Here is a 20,187-nt window from a genome sequence, read left to right on the forward strand (position 1 = left end):
CTGTTAGTCTTTTGCCATGAAAACCGTTCAGGGGTTGCCATAAGTCAACTATGACCACCACCACCACCAGGAGCCTTCTAAGAGTTGGGAGTGGGGGCAAATCAGAACTTTCCAAACAAGTCAACCCTGTAAAATTCTTAAAATGTTGTTTGGTTGAATTGCATTCCAACAGAAAAAAAAATCTAGCTCTCTCTCTCTTAAGTCATCAGCTGGGCACTACAGATTACTGTGGATTCAGTCCATTACTTGGCATTTGTACCCGTAGTGCCAAATGCATCATTGTACTTAATTATTTAAGCTCTGTCTCTTCCTTTGGCTCCATGCGGCTTACATCTAAAACATACAAAACGAACCCCCAAATAACTCCTTTCCCCCAAAAAAACAATTCCTGCAGCCTACACCTCATTAAGAGCCCTAGCAAATATAATGACTTTGCAGCGTCTGCTGAAAACTTCAAGATGGTGCCCACCTCACATCCTAAGGGGTCCCCATTCCAAAGTGTGGGAGCTATGATAAAAAAAACACTGGTTCTGTTCAATGCCACCCAGTCTACCTTAAATGGAGCAACAGCCAGTATGTGGCAGCCTGAGGACTGTAATTGGCAGATGGCACATGGGCAGTGCTGTAGCGAGGATTGCTGGCATCTGAGGGCAGCTTCAGGGCTGTTTCTGCCCCTGCAACCACCTCTGTGTGTGCGCACACCTGGACTGCACGATGACATCACGTCCTGAAAGTGATATCATCATGCAGGGCATGCCTCCCCCCTCCCCCCCGGAGCACACCCACGATTCTGTGTGCTCCTGGCCAGCAGCTGCAAGCTGGCAGCCCCATCAACATGGCAGGCAGCCCGGGCAGTGCAGGAGGGCTGGGAGGCCACCCACGCGCTGCCCGGGCCGCCTGCCATGCCTGGCCCATGGCTGCTGCACCTGGCCAGGAGCACGTGCTGGCGGCGGCAGTGCAGGGCAACTGAGCGACCGGCCTCCCAGCCCTCCCACTCAGTTGCCCTGCGCTGCCGCTGCCAGCTCCACAGCGCGTGATCCCAGCTGGCAGCTGCGCTTGGTGCAGCTAACCCTGCCCCCACCCAGATCCAGCCCTGCACATGGAAACATAGGGGATATATGAAATCTAGGCTGGTAAAAGATGAGGTCAAATGACTGAAGCAAACACATGGAAACTGAACCCAGACAAGACAGAAATGATGTTGGTTGGGAAGGCAGAGATCTTGAAGGACATTGTCCTTTCCACTTTCAATGGAGTTCATCTGATCCTTGCAGATTCATTTAAGAGCTAGGGGTTATACTGGATCCAGCATTACTGCTAGAAAACAGTCAGCTGCAAAAATGCTTTCCTCAAACTCAGTCTAGCCTAGAAGATGACCTCCTACATTGACACAGCCTGTCTGGACACCTGGATCCATGCCATGGTAACATCAAGACTTGACCACTGTAATGCGCTGTGTAGGCCACCCCTCTAAGTTAACCCAGCAGTTATTGTGGATTAGGAGGAGCATGAATATTACTCCAATTCTTCACTCACTCCACTGGCTATCAGTTGCCAGGCTCAATTCAAGATATTGGCTATCACATACAAAGCTCTTCATAGCCTTGCTCTGGCATATCTATGGGACTGCCTCTCTTCCTGTGTTCCACCTTGGCAGCATTGCATATCTGAACAGGGTCTTCTGCAGGTGCTACCTTGCATATGGGGAAAATCAACAGCTGCCCATACATATGATTCTCTTTGGTGGCACCCACTTTATGGAATGGCCTACCTGAAGAGGTTAGGAAAGCTAACCTTTCCTGACTTTCTGCAAACAATGCAAAATTGAATTATTCGAGAGGGTTTTTTTTAGGTTGTTGTGGGTTTTCCGGGCTGTATTGCCGTGGTCTTGGCATTGTAGTTCCTGACGTTTCACCAGCAGCTGTGGCTGGCATCTTCAGAGGTGTAGCACCAAAAGACAGAGATCTCTCAGTGTCACAGTGTGGAAAAGATGTTGGCAGGTCATTTGTATCTACTCAGGAGGGGTGGGGTTGAGCTGAGTCATCCTGTAAGAGTTTCCCAGGGTGTGGAATGCTAATGGCGGGAGGCTTCACTGTATCCTGAGGAGGTTCTTTTGCTTATGGATTGGTGCTTGATGTGCTAATCTTCTAACCCGAAAAATACAACAGATGCTACGATCAGCAAAAGACAGTAGAGACCCCCTCACCTCTGCAGGAGTATACCGTATACCCTGCAGCTGTGGACAAGTTTACATCGGGACCACAAAGCGTAGCATCCAGACAAGAATAAAAGAACATGAAAGACACTGCAGACTTGGACAACCTGAAAAATCAGCAGTGGCTGAACATAGCCTAACTCAAACAGGGCACAGTATCTTATTCCAGGACACCAAAATACTGGACAACACTTCCAACTACTTTGTCAGACTGCACAGGGAAGCCATTGAAATTCACAAGCATAAGCAAAACTTCAACAGGAAAGAAGAAACCTTAAGAATGAACAGAGCATGGTTTCCAGTTCTGAAAAACACCAGGCTAACAAAACACTCTATACCCGACAATAGCCCTGCAGAGAAGATTAGTACATCAAGCACCAATCCATATGCAAAAGAACCTCCTCAGGATACAGTGAAGCCTCCCGCCATTAGCATTCCACACCCTGGGAAACTCTTACAGGATGACTCATCTCAACCCCACCCCTCCTGAGTAGATACAAATGACCTGCCAACATCTTTTCCACACTGTGACACTGAGAGATCTCTGTCTTTTGGTGCTACACCTCTGAAGATGCCTGCCACAGCTGCTGGCGAAACGTCAGGAACTACAATGCCAAGACCACGGCAATACAGCCCGGAAAACCCACAACAACCATCGTTCTCCAGCCGTGAAAGCCTTCGACAATACATAGAGCTTTTTTACTCAGATAGGAAGGCTGTAATGTAAGGAAGCTGTCTCAAAGAGATGCATCAGTAAAGGGATAGGAGTGACTATAGATTACTAGTGCTGTAAGTCTGATCCTACTGGATCGATCCTATGCTGTTTAATATGTCAATCTTATCGCTTATGCTTTGTTTCAGCATTTCTCCAACTCAGTATTGGATTTCTGCCAACTCAGTATTGGATTTCTGTTTGTTTTAAATTTTCATGAATATATCCAAATTTTCATGTATATATCCTATTACATATATATTGAAATTGACCGTACAGACTGTGTGATCCACCTTAAGTCTCAATGAGAAAGGCAGACTATAAATAATGTAAATATAAATAAATAAATGTCATGAACTCCTTGAACTGAACTCAGAAACAAATTGGTATGCACTGTAGCTGTTTGAAAATAGGGGACAAACATTCCTGTCAGCTGCCTCCCCCAATGATAATTGGGCTGCTGCATTCTGATCCAGTTGCCATTTCCAAGTTTTTCTTCAAAGACAGCCCAAAGTAGAGTGTATTACTACAGTTCATTTTTAACATTGTTAAAATATTGTTAGAGGAAGGCAGTGTAAACATGTTGAAAATCAATCTCCTTTACAGTTTTAGTTTAAATACAGGTAATTATTCTGCTATGCAAAGCCTTGACAACAGGATTTGAACTATTGTTTGATTACTTTTCCTATAACATATTTAAAGTTGGTTTCTGATTCAACTCTTTCTTTTGCTTTCCCTAAATATTTGCTTTGCAGCCTATGCTTCAGTTTTCTGCCCAACTAGGAGCCATGCAGCACTTAAAAGACCAGCTGGAACAAAGAACACGAATGATAGAGGCAAATATTCATCGCCAGCAAGAAGAGTTGCGTAAGATTCAGGAACAACTCCAAATGGTCCATGGGCAAGGCCTCCAGGTTGGTTAGAGTTGATCCAGTATTAGATTCTGGCAGTAGTTCTATACAGGCTCAGTAGATTGGCATCCATTAGTCTTTTCTACTAGTAGTGTTACTTCTTTTTTTTAACTCCTTGGGCCAGAAGATAGCATCACCGCTAGCAGAGTACATCCATGAGATCCAGTCTCATGGATCTGTTTAGATAACATGATCCTGTTAATAGGAAAAGCCACTTTCCTGGGATGATTCTGCAGAATGTTAGATTGCTTGAACAATTACGTTTGTCGTCGTCCTTCTGTGTAGCCCTATATTGGACTGTGCATGCGCAGGCCTGCCACGGAGAGATTTTTTTAGCTTTAAAATCTGTTAAGGGGGGCGCTTGCCCCTACTGCGCACGTGCAGTAGCGTTCCTGCCAAAAACGTGGTCGCTAGGGCAAGCACCCCCAGAATCCCTCAGTTCTTTCTTCGCCGCTGTCGAGAGAACATCTCTTCTAGCATTGTCTGACTTACCTCAGGGTTTCTTCTTTCTCCTTTTCGACATTATGTCTCACTCTTCGGTGTTTAAAAAGTGCCAGAAGTGTGAGACTCGGATGAATCAAACGGATAAACACGAATTGTGTTTACTTTGTCTCAGCGAGGGCCATAACGTCCCAGCCTGTAAGATCTGCTAGTTTTACTGCGAAGGCGAGGGGGGATAGAGCAGCGCGTCTTAAAGCTGCCCTGTGGGAACAATCCCTATTGAGCCCTAATACCCCGGTGTCTCGTAAATCCGCCGCGAAAGGGCAGTCTCCCCGATCTGAGTTGGGGGCCTCGGTTCCATCAAAATGTCCTGCCGATTCGCATCCTCCGCCTGAACCAAAGAAACAGCGACCTTTAGAGCCTAATGTATTGTCGCCTGCTCCCCCCTCCCCCCCGTGGAACCAGTATCGGTTCCTGCACCGCAGTCGGATCCTGGATGTGCTTCTTCTGAACCTCCGCCTCGTATGGCTAAAGACAAGACGAAGCACAAGAAGCACTCTGCTTCGGCGTCGTGCAGGGAGAAGTCTAAGTCTCCTCCCTCTCTTATTCCAGAGGAAGAGGTTGCTGATTTTTTGCATACGCCTTCTTCACTGCATACACCTCCACCTCAGGTGGAAGAGATGGAATTCCCTCCGATGCCGTCTGATCCCATCTTGCAGTTCAACCCTCTTACTGCTGCGGATCCATTGCTGCCGCCGCCATCAGACCCCAACCAACGTTCTTTATCGGCACAGGTTCAACATCAAATGCTTCCTTGGCAACAACAAATGTCTATGGGGATCCCACCATCCCTCCCACCTTGGCAAGCCATTCCGGGCCTCGGGCATTTAACCACCTGGCAGGATTTTGTCGCTTGGTTCCATTCCTTTGCTACCTTCGTTCGTCACTTTACGAATATGCCGTTCCAACCCCAGCAGCCCGTTCTGGCCAGCGATCCAAACTTTGCGGTTCCATCCACCTCGATGGGTTCCGCATTCCTTCCCCCTGTCAGTCCCTCGGTGGCTTCTTCAGCACCAGTCCTGGTTCCGTGCCAACGCGCCTTGCACTCTTCTCCAGAGTTCTCTGGTCCGAGGATGATGAGGATCTGGTCTCTTATTTCAATGCGCCATCTGATATCGCGTCTGATCCCTCGCCAGAAGAAACTCTGGAGGATTCTGGATCCTCGTTGCCTCATGATGATTACAGGTTGTTTTCAGAGCAGATGGTTCACATGGCCACTGCACTGGAGTTGGATATCTCCACTTCCACTTCCAAGCCGAAGAGTAATTGATGCAGCCTCTATTTTCCGGCTCTCCAGCAACTGTAGCGTTTCCTCCTGTTGAGGACCTTATCGAGTTGGCTCATAATCTGTGGTTAATGCCTTTCTCTACCCCAGCTACTTCACTTAAGGTGGAAAAATGTTATAAACTCAAGCAGCAAGTTTGCCCGTTCCTGTTCACCCATCCAAAGCCATCTTCTCTTGTGGCTGAAGAGGTGCAGGTGAAATAGCGCCAGGGTTCCCTCTCAGCTCCTGTGGACCGAGAGGGCAGGAAGCTAGATGGGTTGGGTCGGAAGCTGTACTCATCTGCATCCCTGGCATTTTGCATTGCCCATTTTCAAGTGATTATGGGTTCTTACAACCTGTTTCTTTGGCAACAGCTGAATTCCTACATTCGGGATCTCCCTGATAGACGTCAGCCTGTTTTGCGTACCTTGCAAGCTGAGGCTATGAAGCTAGCTAAACAGCAAATTACAGTGGGCAAAGATGTGGCAGATTGTTCTTCTCGCTCAATAGCTTCTTCCGTGGTCCTCTGGAGCCACGCTTGGCTTCGCTCTACGGCCCTTCCAAATGATAAGTAATCTAAGATTCAGGATTTTCCATTTGAAGGTCCACTCCTCTTCTTAGAGAAAATGGACGACTCGCTCTCCGCAATGAAGAAGAACCATCAAACTGCCAAATCTGTTGGCGTTATTGCCCCGCAGAAGTCCTTCCAGTCTCGTGGCAGGTTCCAATGAATCCACCCCTACTACCTAGCTTACCAACACACTTCTCAACCTCGGAACGGAAGGTATTCCTACCAACCATCTTATGTCCACCATTCTTACTCCCAACACCAGTCTTCAAAGAGATACAACTGACCTAGGGGCAAGCAAGGTCAACCACCTTCGCCCAAGTCATCCACTAAGCTCCTATTCTGACTACATCAGTTGGGGGACCAGTCGGGGAACTCGCTTTCAGCCCCGTTCCTGGACAGACTGAGTCCATACTCTGCTTTCTGAGAGTGCATCACTACTGATTCTCAGGTGTTGTCGATTGTTTCTGTGGGTTACAAGTTATTTTTTCATGAGAGGCCTCCTGTTTCTTTGCCTCCTTGTTTTTCACATACTTGTTCTGTTGACCTTCAAGTAAATGTGTTTGAGCTGTTGAAAAAAGGTGCTGTTCACGAGGGTGATTTAATTGTGTCACCCTATGGTTTTTATCCCAGGTACTTTCTGGTAGACAAGAAGGACGGTGGGTCTAGGCTTATCCTCGACTTTAGGGGTCTGAATAAGTTTATTAAAGTTCAAAAGTTCAGAATGCTTACCTTGGCCAAGGTCATACAGCTCCTTGAACCTAACGTTTGGTTCGCTGTTATAGACTTAAAGGATGCATATTTTCATATTTCAATCCACCCTGAGTATAGGAAGTACCTCCGTTTTAAGTGCAACGGACAGGCCTATGAGTACACGGTTCTGCCTTTTGGTCTAGTGTCCGTTCCCCAGGTGTTCACGAAATGTATGGTGGTTGTGGTGGCGTTCCTAAGAGCACAGAGATGCGCTATATACCCATATCTAGATGATTGGTTACTAGTGGGCCCCACTGCAAACAATCTCTCTGAGCATGTGCATCTCACATTTGCTACCCTGGCTAGACTGGGATTGCTGGTAAATTGGAAAAAATCTATCCTGTCTCCTTGTAGGAGGATTATGTTTATTGAGACCCTTTTTGACTCCTTGCAGGGTAGGGCCTTCTTGCCCCCTGAGAGGCTTAAGCATTTACAGGGCTTGGCCAAGTTCTTCCTTACTAATCGGTTTCAAACAGCCCTCATGATTCAGATACTTTTGGGCCTTATGACCTCTACTATGGCCGTTGTTTTCTTTGCCCGCTTAAGGATGCGGCCTTTACAAAATTGGTTTGTCTGTAGATATGACCCATGGTTCACCAGGCAACGTGCAAAATTGTCCATACCCAGAACCATACTCGCGTCTCTGCGATGTTGGACTGACCCTCTGAATTTGTCACAAGGGGTAGAATTTGGAATTTTTTTCTGCAGGTCTCCCTATCTACTGATGCGTCCTCAGTGGGTTGCGGGGGGCACTGTGGTTCGAAGGTGGTCCAAGACACCTGGTCTCCTACTGAGCTCAGAATGCACATGAATGTACTTGAACTTCGGGATATCCATTATTCCCTTGCCTCTTTCACAGGTATTCTACGCAACCATCGAGTACTAGTCTATACAGACAACACAACCGCATTACATTACCTGAACAGGCATGGAGGGACGACATCGCTCAAGCTCTGCTCTGAAGCTGCTGCCCTATGGGAGTGGGCAATAGTCAACAACATCCGTCCACATGCCATCCATGTTGCGGGCTCTGCAAACACCACAGCGGACACCCTCAGCAGGGTGTTCCAGTATCAACTCGAGTGGTTGATGAACGACAAATATCTCATACCTATATTCCATCAGTGGGGATTCCCTCAGATAGACCTTTTTGCTACCAGGGTCAACAAGAAAATGTGCTCAGCTTCTGCACCCGGGCGGGGACAGATCCTCAGTCATTGGGAGATGCCTTCCAAATCCCCTGGTCCCAGGGTCTATTCAACGCTTTCCCTCCTACACCTTTGTTAACGAAGGTCATTTTCAGGATTCGTCTCTTCTGAACCCACTGAATTCTGATTGTCCCCTTGTGGCCATGCCAGGAATGGTTCTCAGCACTTCACTCCATGGCCCAGGGCCGATTCTTCCATTTCCCACCAGCACGCAACCTCCTACACAGGGAGGGTGTTTGGCATCATAACATTGCCACATTGAACCTGACAGCCTGGCTCCTGAACCCTCTCGGCTATAAGGTTCTCTAGAGAGGTTTCCCAAATTGTCTTAAACTAGTAACAAAGCCTGTTGTGGGGAAAACAATACAACAGGGTCTAGAAAAAGCAGAGCAGGCGGGCCAGGCATTGCCCCCTCCCCAATGCCTGGGTGAAGGGAGGGCAGGGTGACTGGGCCTGGCACTGCCCCTTCCCCAGCACTCCGATCAGGATGGAGGTGGGTGGGCAGGGCAGCCAGGCCTGGTATTGCCCCCACCCAGCATCCCCATGGGGGAGCAGCTGCCCAGTTCGCCCCATTTGGGCCAAACCAGGCAGTTGGAGTGCAGCCTCGTGCACTTCTGCAGCTGGCAGCCACCTGGTACGGCCCATTTGGGGCAAATCGGGATGGATATAGGGTTGCCAGCTCCAGGTTGTGTAATTCCTGGAGATCTGGGGAGGGAGGGGGGAGTCTGGAGAAGTCAGGGTTTGGGGAGAGTGTTAAGCACACCCTGGTGCTTTGTGTGTGTATTACAAGAGTAGGCCCCTCAACAGGCTATAATGCCATGGAGTCCACCTTTCCTCCAGAGCAACTGGTAGCCATTTCCTCCAGAGCAACTGGTCTCTGTGGTTTGGAGATCTATTGCAATTCCTGAAGATCTCCAGCCACCAGCTGGAGCTGGCAACCCTAGGTTGGAGCCGCGGGATCGCTGCTGGAGGGAGGGGAGGCGGGGAGCTGGGTGACTTGAGGTGCAGGGAAGGCGGCGGGGGTTGGAGAGAGGAGATTGCAGCAGGGTGCACTGGGCGGCTGGAGGTGCGGGGAGCACGGTGGGGTTGAGAGGAGTTGGCAGCAGGGTGTGCTCTGGCTTGCCAGCCGCTGGGTTCGGCCCCTACGGGCCGAATTGCATGGCTGGAGAGGGGATGGGGAGCCGGTAGCGTGGTGAGCTGCTGCACCTGTCTCCTGGGCAAGCCGTTTCTGAGGACTCGCCTCATATCCTTGCTAGGGGCGCACAAGAGTGCACTTGCGCAGTGGAATTGAGGTGAGTTGTTGGAAACCCACTTACTGAATTATATTATAGGATGCAAAGAAATTGACTTCTAGAGTCTCCTATGGGCAGAAATGGGACCATTTCTGTCGTTGGCTGTTACCAAGCCACGCCTCCCCTTTTGTCTGCCCCCTGCCATATGTCCTTCAGTACTTATTCAACCTCATAGAATCATAGAATCATAGAGTTGGAAGGGGCCATACAGACCATCTAGTCCAACCCCCTGCCCAGGGCAGGATCAGCCTAAAGCATCTCTGACAAGTATTCATCCAGCCTCTTCTTGAAAACTGCCAGTGAGGGGGAGCTCACCACCTCCCTAGGCAGCTGATTCCACTTTTGAACTACTCTGACGGTGAAAAAGTTTTTCCTAATATCCAGTTGCTTTGTGCATGTAGTTTTAGCCCATTGCTTCGCGTCCTACCCTCTGCTGCCAACTGGAACAGCTCTCTGCCCTCCTCCAAATGACAGCCTTTCAAATATTTAAAGAGAGCAATCATGTCCCCCCTCAACCTCCTCTTCTCCAAACTAAACATTCCCAAGGCCCTCAGCCTTTCCTCGTAGGGCTCAGTCTCCAGACCCCTGATCATCCTCGTTGCTCTCCTCTGCACCCTCTCGATTTTGTCCACATCCTTTTTGAAGTGAGGCCTCCAGAACTGCACACAATACTCCAGGTGTGGCCTGACTAAGGCAGTATAGAGAGGGGCTATGACCTCCTGCGATTTCGATGCTATGGCCCCTTTGATACAACCCAGGATTGAATTAGCCTTTTTTGCCACCGCATCACACTGACTGCTCATATTCAGTTTACAGTCCACTCTTACCCCAAGATCCCTTTCACATATACTACTGCCCAGAAGTGTATCCCCCATCCAGTATTTGTGCTTCTCATTTTTGTGGCCCAGATGTAATACTGTGCACTTGTCTTTGTTGAATTGCATCCTATTCACAGCTGCCCACTTCTCCAGAGTATTCAGGTCTTGTTGAATTTTCATTCTATCTTCTTGGGTGTTTGCTACTCCTCCCAATTTGGTATCATCAGCAAATTTAATGAGCAGCCCTTCCACTCCTTCATCCAGATCATTGATAAAAATATTGAAAAGTACCGGGCCCAAAACCGAGCCCTGCGGCACCCCACTGGACACCTCCCTCCAATCTGATGAAACACCATTCACCACCACTCTTTGAGTGCGGTCCTCTAACCAGTTCCCTATCCACCGAACTGTCCTATAATCTACTCCACAGTCTTCCAGTTTGCCCATCAGTATGTCATGGGGGACCTTATCAAAAGCTTTACTGAAATCCAGATAAATCACGTCAACAGAGTTCCCCCAATCCAGTAAGCTGGTCACTAGATCAAAGAAGGAAACCAGGTTGGTCTGGCAGGATCTGTTAGGAACAAAACCATGCTGACTTCCCTCCATGTGACAGGTCTGTCTGTCTGTAGTATCAAAGTTCATATGGCTGCCATCTCAGCCTTCCACGATAAGGTTGATGGTAAAACCATATTTGCGCATCATGTCTCCAAACAGTTTTTGAAGGGTCTTTTCAAAACCTCCCCCTCCAAGGTGCCCCTGGTTCCACAGTGGAGCCTATCCTTAGTACTGGCTCAACTAATGTTGCCTCCCTTTGAGCCCCTGGCTTCGTGTCCCCTTCCCTTCCTGTCCATGAAGGTGGTTTTTCTCGTGGCTATTACTTCGTCTAGGCATGTGGGGGAAATCTCTGCCTCCCGTGTTGACCCACCCTTCTTACAGTTTTTTCCTGGGAAGGTCACGTTACACACCAGTATTGAGTTTTTACCTAAGGTGGTGTCTAAGTTTCATGTGCAACAAAAGGTGGTGCTACCTGTGTTTTTTGCTAACCCATCGAACAATGCAGAAAAATCACTACACATTTTAGACCTTAAACGTTCTTTATTGTGTTACCTGGACAGAACAAAGCACTTTCGTCAATCAAAGTCCTTGTTTGTCTGTTATTCTGGAACCCACAAAGGCCTTGCTGCCTCTTCTCAGACCCTGTCTTGTTGGATTGTGTCAACCATTAGACTGTGTTATCAAAATGCTAGGAAGTTGTGTCCTTTCCCAATCAAGACCCACTTGACCCACGCACAGGCTGCTGCCTTTCTTCGAGGGGTCCTGCTGCAGGATGTCTGCCAAGTCGCAACCTGGTCCTCTCCTGATACGTTCATCAGACATTACTCAGTGGACACAAATGCATGGCATGATTCAGCTGTAGGGAGAGCTGTATTGCAATCGCTCTTCGATTAATCACTCACACACACACCCCACCATTGGTGAGTAGCTCGCTGTAGTCCCAATGTGGGGCTGCACTGAAGGATGATGACAAAAAACAGTCTTTCACTCACCTGTAACTGTTGTTCGTCGAGTATTATCTTCTGTGCAGACACACATTCCCTCCTTCCTGTCCTGCTGTGAGTGTTGTTTAACTGTATTGCTTCTCTGGTGGCTCAGGAGAACTGAGGGATTCTGGGGGTGCTCGCCCTAGCGACCGCATTTTTGGCAGGAACGCTACTGTGCGTGCGCAGTAGGGGCGGAGTGCCCCCCTTAACAGATTTTAAAGCTAGAGAAATCTCTCTGCGGCAAGCCTGCACGTGCGCAGTCCCCACTGTGTGTCTGCACAGAAGATACTCGACGAACAACAGTTACAGGTGAGTGAAACATGTTTTTTATGCATATAGGATTGAATTCCATCAACTCTATTAATAAATCCACTTATTTCAATGGTGTTTTCTATTCATATCAGTTACTAATACATTTTACCCTTCTTAAAATTTTATTATTCCTAGTTCCAACATTGAGTACACAGTACTTTAGAATACAGAATTTACAATCTTAATTTTTTCCTTTAGAATATTAAGAGTAAAATCCTCAACAGTTACTTTAGGTTTAAGCCCATTGAAATCAATGGACTCTGCTTAGGATTTCACTGTAAGTCTTACATCTTGGCTTGAGTAGAGCTATTCTTGATAAGGAGTATCAAACAAAATAATAGTGTGTTTACCTTTCATCTCTAGCATCTAGAATTCAATATTTTTTCAAAAAAAATGGTATGTTCTGAACACTCCAATTTTAAACTGTAGATTTTTGTTGTTCCCTGATAGATGTTTTTGCAGCAGTCAACTCCTGGATTAAGCTTTGGTTCTGTGCAGCTGACTTCTGGAAACCCATCGAACATTCAACAGATCACACCAATAAACATGCAAGGTCAAGTTGTTCAAACGAATCAGATCCAAGGTGGTATGAACACTGGTCATATTGGTACTCAACACATGATACAACAGCCGTCTCTGCAAAGTACTGCAGCACAGGTAAATAATGCTGCAAGATGAAACCTTGCACATTTTACTTACTTACTTACTTATTTACTTACTTACACTGTTTATAGTGTAGTGTATAATGCCTTGACTCTCACTTAGAGTCAAGGCATATACAACTGTTTTGCAGATGTGGCCACTGTGGTTATTAAGAGATACGCCTTTGGCAAAAATACGTAATTTCAGACACTTTCTTCTACCAGTTTAACCATATTAAGAAAAGGATGAACTTGGCAGTGAAGGAGAGCAGGATCCATATCCCAAAATAACCTAAAGTAAATGACGTGCCAGATTGGAAGTGTAAGGGAGGCTTTAGGTATAGGAGCAAGAAATGATTCTGCAAGTATAAGCTGGGAATAAGATACATTATGGGTTTCAAAACCGAACTGCGTACTCAGAAAGGAGAAAGAAAAAGGTATGAAACCAGATTTATAGTGGAGCAACCCCTGTTACCTTAGTGCAAGCATTAGTAGATTGGAGGCCATTTATTAAAGCTTTTTATGGTACATTAGCCACATAGCACATTAGCCCTAATGTTTGGTGAGTGGCTTTAAAAACAAACCTTTCTGTTCATTGTTGAAAGTTGTTTCTCTTGTACAGAGCAATTCTGTAAGATTCTGCAGGGACAGTGATACTCACCAGGACCAAATGGGCCTGATTTTTCAGAAGTAAGGCTGAAAGTAGTAATTGCTTAAGTGAAAGGATTAAGCAACTTGATTTTTAAATTAAAAATTATAATTAATATTAACTATTATATGTACATTCAGTTATTGTAATCAACCTACATTAAAGAGTCTCAAATTTTGAGGGAAGCTACATGAGATGCCTAACACGTGTTCTTTATTGTGTTGATTTATTTGATTTGATTTATACCCCGCCCTCCCCACAAATGGGCTCAGGGTGGCTAACAACATTAATAAAATACAGTAAATTAATCATAAAACTATAAAATCAATAATAATCTTAAGATAATCATTAAAATATCCAGGCGCAGGCTATTTAAATAAATAATTGAGAGTCCATATATGGGCATAGCACATTGCCGAAGGCAGTTCCGGAAAAAGGAGCGGTCTTAGGTGGAAAGGGTGACACCTGCTGGCACTCAGCCAAAGGCCCGGGGGAACATCTCCGTTTTACAGGCTCTGCGGAACTGTAACAGGTCCTGCAGGTCCCGGATCTCCAGTGGGAGAGTGTTCCACTCCACTCCAAGGCCACGGCAGAAAACGCCCTGGCCCTGGTTGAGGCCAGACGGATGTCCTTTGGGCCGGGGACCACCAGGAGTTGCTTGTCTACAGAGTTCAACACCCTGCAGGGGATGTAACGGAAGAGGCAGTCCCACAGGTATGCGGGTCCCAGTCTGTTAAGGGCTTTAAACACCAAGGTTAACACCTTGAAGCGGATCCAGAACTCCACTGGGAGCCAGTGCAGTTGGCACAGCACAGGATAAATGTGCGCTTGGATTGGCATTCCAGTAAGGACGTGTGCCGCTGCATTCTGGACCAGCTGTAACTTCCAGGTCAGGCCCAAGGGCAGCTCAGCGTAGAGTGAGTTGCAGTAGTCTAGCCTGGAGGTGACTGTTGCATGGATTACTGTAGACAGGTCCTGGGGCGAAAGATAGGGTGCCGGTTGCCTGGCCTGTCGAAGATGAAAAAGGCAGACCTGGCAACAGTCGTGACCTAGGCCTCCACTAAAAGTGTGGCATCCAAGGTCACACCCAGGCTCCTCACCATCAACAAAGGTTTCAGTTGTACCCCGTCGAGGGCTGGGAGCTGGGTCCCCAACTCGATCGCCCCACAACCCAGACACAGAACCTCCATCTTCAGGGGATTCAATTTCAGGCGACTCTGATGTAACCATGCCATCACAGCCTCAATACCCTTGGCCAAGGAATCCGGAGCGAGATCAAACTAGCCGTCCATCAGCAGATAGAGCTGAGTGTCATCCGCATACTGGTGACAACCCAGCCCAAAGCTGTGGGCTAACCGGGCGAGGGGGGGGGCAGATAGATGTTAAATAGCATCGGGGAAAGAATCGCCCCCTGAGGGATGCCACATACCAAAGAATGGCGAGTGGACATCTGTTCCCTGAGTCTGTGGCGCACATGTGGGCAAGTGGGTGGTCGCTGTGCCTTGGTGCCTCACTCATCACTCTCTGCAGCAGCACTGCCACCACCATGTAGGGGACGCTCATCTCCAAGGCATTGGAGGGTGCTTGGTCACTGAGTGGGAGCTCATGGCTGAGGCTGCCGCAAGCACTTCTGGCTGGGGCAGGAGGAGGAGGGAGTGCTGGGCACCACTGCTACATGGCAAGACAGGCATGCGGAGGGCTGGCTTCTGGCTTCCAGGGTTGTCCCCCTCACTATGGTCCTCAAGCAGTGGGAAGGATTCTCTCCCTCTTCTCCCTGGTAGAGAATTGCATTGAGTGGCTGTTCTTTCTCACTACACTTCCCATGGAAACGTGCGGGAAAACAACATGTGAAGAACACATGTTGGGCATCTGATGTAGTTTTGCTCTTTATCAAATTCAAGAAGAAAACTGTTTGAAGCCCCCCCCCCCCCGAGATATTTTGCAAAAAACAAAGACCGATCATGGGACTTCAGAGCTTGCTTTTGGCCTATGAGCAGGCTATTTGAAGAGCCCAAGAAACCCCAAGTCCATTAAATATGCCCCTTCAACCCCAAGCAGGATCTATCAATATTGGGGGACAGGGAGGACAGACTTCCAAGCTGCTTTCTGTCAGCATTGAACTGACTGGTGGTGAGGGATAGCTGAGCATCCTGTCTGCTGAGCCTGTCAGAAACTGGATTGGAAGAACTTGGGGAGAATTTTGTGTGTCCCTTGGCCTAATATTGTCCACATTTTCTTTGTAAGCCCTGTCTTCTCATTTGAGAGCCCTGTCATGTATTCAAGATATTTATTTGTTTGATTTGATTTATACCCTGCCCTCCCCACAGATGGGCTCAGGGTGGCTAACAACATTCAAAAAATACATTAAAAGTCACAAAACCATAAAATCAATAATAATTTTTAAAAAGTCATTAAAATAGTCCAGGAGCAGACTATTTAAACAAATATTGGGAGTCTGTATATGGGCATAGCAGATGCCGAGGGCAGCCCCAGAAAAAGTGGTGGTCTTAGATGGAAGAAGGAGGGCACTCAGCCAAAGGCCCTGGGGGAACATCTCTGTTTTACAGGCTCTGTGGAACTGTAACAGGTCCTGTAGGGCCCAGATCTCCAGTGGGAGAGCATTCCACCAGGCCGGGGCCAGGGCAGAAAACGCCCTGGCCGTGGTTGAGGCCAGATAGATGTCCTTCGGGCCGGGGACCACCAGGAGTTGCTTGTCTGCAGAGAGCAACAACCTGCAGGGAACGTAATGGAAGAGGCAGTCCTGCAGGTATGCAAGTCCCAGTCTGTGAAGGGCTTTAAACACCAAAGTTAACACCTTGAACCAGATCTGGAACTCCACTGGGAGCCAGTACTGGCACAGCACAGGATAAATGTGCGCTCGGATTGGCGTTCCGGTAAGGACGCATGCCGCTGCATTCTGGACTAGCTGTAACTTCTGGGTCAGGCCCAAGGGCAGCCCAGCGTAGAGTGAATTGCAGTAGTCTAGCCTGGAGGTGACCGTTGCATGGATTAATGTGGCCAGGTCCTGGGGCGAAAGATAGGATGCCAGTTGCCCAGCCTATTGAAGATGAAAAAAGGCAGACATGGCAACAGTCGTGACCTGGGCCTCCACTAAAAGTGTGGCATCCAAGGTCACACCCAGGCTTCTCACCATCAACAAAGGTTTCAGTTGTACCCCGTCGAGGGCTGGGAGCTGGGTCCCCAACTCGATCGCCCCACAACCCAGACACAGAACCTCCATCTTCAGGGGATTCAATTTCAGGCGACTCTGATGTAACCATGCCATCACAGCCTCAATACCCTTGGCCAAGGAATCCGGAGTGAGATCAGACTGGCCGTCCATCAGCAGATAGAGCTGAGTGTCATCCGCATACTGGTGACAACCTGGCCCAAAGCTGTGGGCTAACCGGGCGAGGGGGGGGCAGATAGATGTTAAATAGCATCGGGGAAAGAATCACCCCCTGAGGGATGCCGCATACCAAAGAATGGCGAGTGGACATCTGTTCCCTGAGTGCCACCCTCTGTCCCTGATTACGAAGGAAGGACTTCAGCCATTGCAGGGCTGTTCCACGAATCTAAAAGTATCAGCAGTGCCGACCTGCCCCAGTCCAGGTGTCGCTGCAGATCAACTGTGAGGGTGACCAGAGCTGTCTCTGTACCATGCCCAGGCCTGAAGCCGGATTGGAATGGTTCCAGGATAGAGGCATCATCTAGGTATACCTGCAGCTGTTCTGCTACCGCCCTCTCAATTACCTTACCCAGGAACGGAAGATTCGAAACTGGGCAGTAATTGGCTGGATCAACAGGATCCAACTATGGTTTCTTTAATAAGGTGCCGCACCACTGCTTCCTTCAGTGAGTCTGGAAAAATCCCAGAACTCAGAGAAAGGTTAATGATGTCAGCTAACGGTGCCCGAATCCCATCATCGCCAGTTTTCATCAGCCATGATGGACACGGGTCCAGTGGGCATGTGGTTTCACAGCATGCAGGACCCTGCCTACCTCCTGGGAGAGTGGCCTGAATTGATCTAATATCAACCCTGAGGATGACCAAGGGGCCTCCAGTACACACACTGCATCAACCATGGTGGACAGATCCCGGCGGAGTGACAAGATCTTGTTTGTTAAAAAAAAATTATTTGTGTCTACCACCGGTTGTAGAGATACTGAATGAGCTCAAAAATGTCTTGTTCATTGTTATTAATACATTTAAATCTCACCTTTTAAAATATATAGTTATTTAACTTTTAAAAAATTATAAAATATTTTCAGTTGTGAGATTTTTAAAATACTGAGACTCTTTAAATGATTTGTATTAAAGTAATTAAAATATACCATAATACAGTTAATTTATTTTTGCATCTTTTGGACAAATGTTATACCTCATGCCAGAATTCTTTTTCTCAATAAATATCCCTTTCATCAATCAAAACTCTGAATGCTTTCATCTTGTCTGCATCATACCATTTCACACACCAGAGTCATTTGTGGGTGTAACAGTTGCATCAAAGGGTACACATTTCTGAGGATCTGGTGAATATATTTATTATTTAAACACAAAAATTATTAAACATCATAACATTATAATAAAATAATGGTATTTTTATTTAGCTCAGACCTATTCCGCAATCTATGTTTTCTTCTATATGGGAAAATGTTTAATTCAGTACTGCTGTGCAGAATAATTTCAATAACAAAATATTTTCTTTCTGCAGCATAGTCAACAAAATGTTCTGAGTGGGCACAGTCAGCAGACTTCTCTTGCCTCCCAGTCTCAGAACACGCTGCCAGCCCCACTGTACAATGCTATGGTGATTTCTCAGCCAGCCGCAGGAAATGTGGTCCAAATTCCTTCCACTTTACCGCAAAGTAACAACCAGAATGCTGCTGTTACCACATTTACCCAGGATAGGCAAATCAGGTAGGTGCTGAGAGAGTGGATTCCTTTCAGATTTTCTCTTTTTCTGGGGTATACGTTGTTGCTTTAAAGAGGATGTAGGTGGCAAAGGAAGTGCATTCCAAGCAGCCGACGATCATATTTGATAGAGGAGACAGAGAGGGAATGCTGAAAAAAGTGGCTGTCAATAGGAATATTTTTTATTTTGATACAAGATTTATTCTTTGCCAGAAACAAGTAATAAAATGCCTTTTTTAGTTACTGCTAGAATATTAGAATTTAGTGGCACTCAGGTAAATTGATTGGGAGTTAGATTAAGGATAGAATTAAATTTAGACTAATTTATTGGTAGTTCTCAGTGCCTGTTAGCCACAGAAAGGAAATGGAACCTCCATGTGGGACGGCAAGGCAGGAGGAGCTGCCGCCGCCGTGCCTTGCGTGCCTTGCTTGTGGGCTTCCTGAAACATCTGGCTGGAGGTATGGACTATATTGGCCTCTTGGTCTGGCCTAGCAGGGCTCTGCCTGCGTTCTTCTGTCCTGAGTGAGAAACAGAAGAGAGCAAACTTTGATCAAAGCACTTTGGGCAAGCCTTGCTTTTGCAGTTCTCGAGGTTCAACATTGGTCAAATGGAGGGGGACAAATGATGTTTCTGTTCTTGCAGATTCTCTCAAGGCCAGCAGCTTGTAACAAAATTAGTCACTGCACCTGTAGCTTGTGGAGCAGTCATGGTCCCAAGTACTATGTTTATGGGGCAGGTGGTGACGGCCTATCCTACTTTTGCTGCACAGCAGCAGCAACCACAGACATTATCAATAACACAGCAGCAGCAGCAGCAGCAGCAGCAGCAGAGCCAGCAGGAGCAGCAGCAGCAGCTTGCTACAGTTCAGCAGCCAGCTCATACTCAGCTGGCCCAGCATCCGCAGCAGTTCTTACAGGTAGAGCCACATCCTTTGTCCCATTATGTGTTGAATGAGTCTGCCATTTACTTCACCAATGCATATCATGGAGGCATCTCAGCTGAAAGATGTTATTTTGTAAACACGAGGCTACAGAAGTTTCTAGTTTGACCAGTATAATGTACACCTTACCCAGCGGTGCAAGAATGCTAATGTCAGTTGTGGAAAATGAAAAATTCAACCTCCAAGAATCTATTCATTTTAAGTCAGGCCTGGGACCAAACCACAAGGAGACAGAGACAAGTAGAGAGAGAGAGAGTTGAAGGCAAGGTGTGCCTTCTGGTGGCTTGTTTGTACTACTTAAAATTAAATGAAAATGGAAGCACTAATTTGAATACCTTGCACATGGTCTTCAAACTTCTGTACATCAGATAGATTTTATTTACAGTCAAAGACCAACAAAATAAAACATGTAGGCAGAATAACTATAGAAATGTACATATGATCATTGCATAATGTAAAAATATTTTTAAAGTAGCAAATGTATCACATTAAATCAGGACTGTACCTTGGTAGACTCTGACAGCTGCGCAAAGTCTAGCCACTCTGGTCTGAGGTTTTGGGCTCATTATCAGCTAACAGGAAGGAGGTCCACTATTCCTCTGATCTTCCTGGGATTTTTGGGGAGGAGAGATGAGATAAATTTGTTTCTCGGATTATCAAAGAAGGGGCAGTGCAGCAACACATGATTAACTGTTTCAGTTTCCCTGGCAACACAATGGCATAAACACTCATGAAGTGACACACCACAGTATCTTCCTTCTAGTAAAGCAGATGGAAGAATATTGAGGTGGGCCAAAGTGAAAGCTGTCCTGTGTTTGAGAATCAGTAATTTAGAGCCAAGCTACAAGTGACGCCTGACACAGGTTGGACACTTGTCGGCTTCCCTCAAGTTTTGATGGGAAATGTAGGCATCCTGGTCTTGCAGCTGTAATGGAGAGCCAAG

At 47.1% G+C, this 20,187-nt stretch overlaps 1 protein-coding gene across 5 annotated transcripts in view; it reads left to right on the plus strand.

The window, feature by feature from the left end:
- CLOCK (clock circadian regulator) overlaps positions 1–20,187 on the plus strand; it is a 100,640-nt gene that overhangs the window by 72,789 nt on the left and 7,664 nt on the right. For 4 of the 5 annotated variants that reach the window (XM_054990590.1, XM_054990592.1, XM_054990591.1 and 1 more), the window contains 4 exons: positions 3,683–3,841; positions 12,549–12,755; positions 18,104–18,309; positions 18,947–19,220. In XM_054990590.1, the coding sequence (XP_054846565.1) occupies positions 3,683–3,841; positions 12,549–12,755; positions 18,104–18,309; positions 18,947–19,220 (846 nt within the window). Of the gene's footprint in view, positions 1–3,682; positions 3,842–12,548; positions 12,756–18,103; positions 18,310–18,946; positions 19,221–20,187 lie in introns of those variants that run through there. The other variant, XM_054990594.1, reaches the window with a different exon arrangement.

This window comes from Eublepharis macularius, chromosome 10, assembly GCF_028583425.1.
Source record: "Eublepharis macularius isolate TG4126 chromosome 10, MPM_Emac_v1.0, whole genome shotgun sequence".
Classification (NCBI taxonomy): domain Eukaryota; kingdom Metazoa; phylum Chordata; class Lepidosauria; order Squamata; family Eublepharidae; genus Eublepharis; species Eublepharis macularius.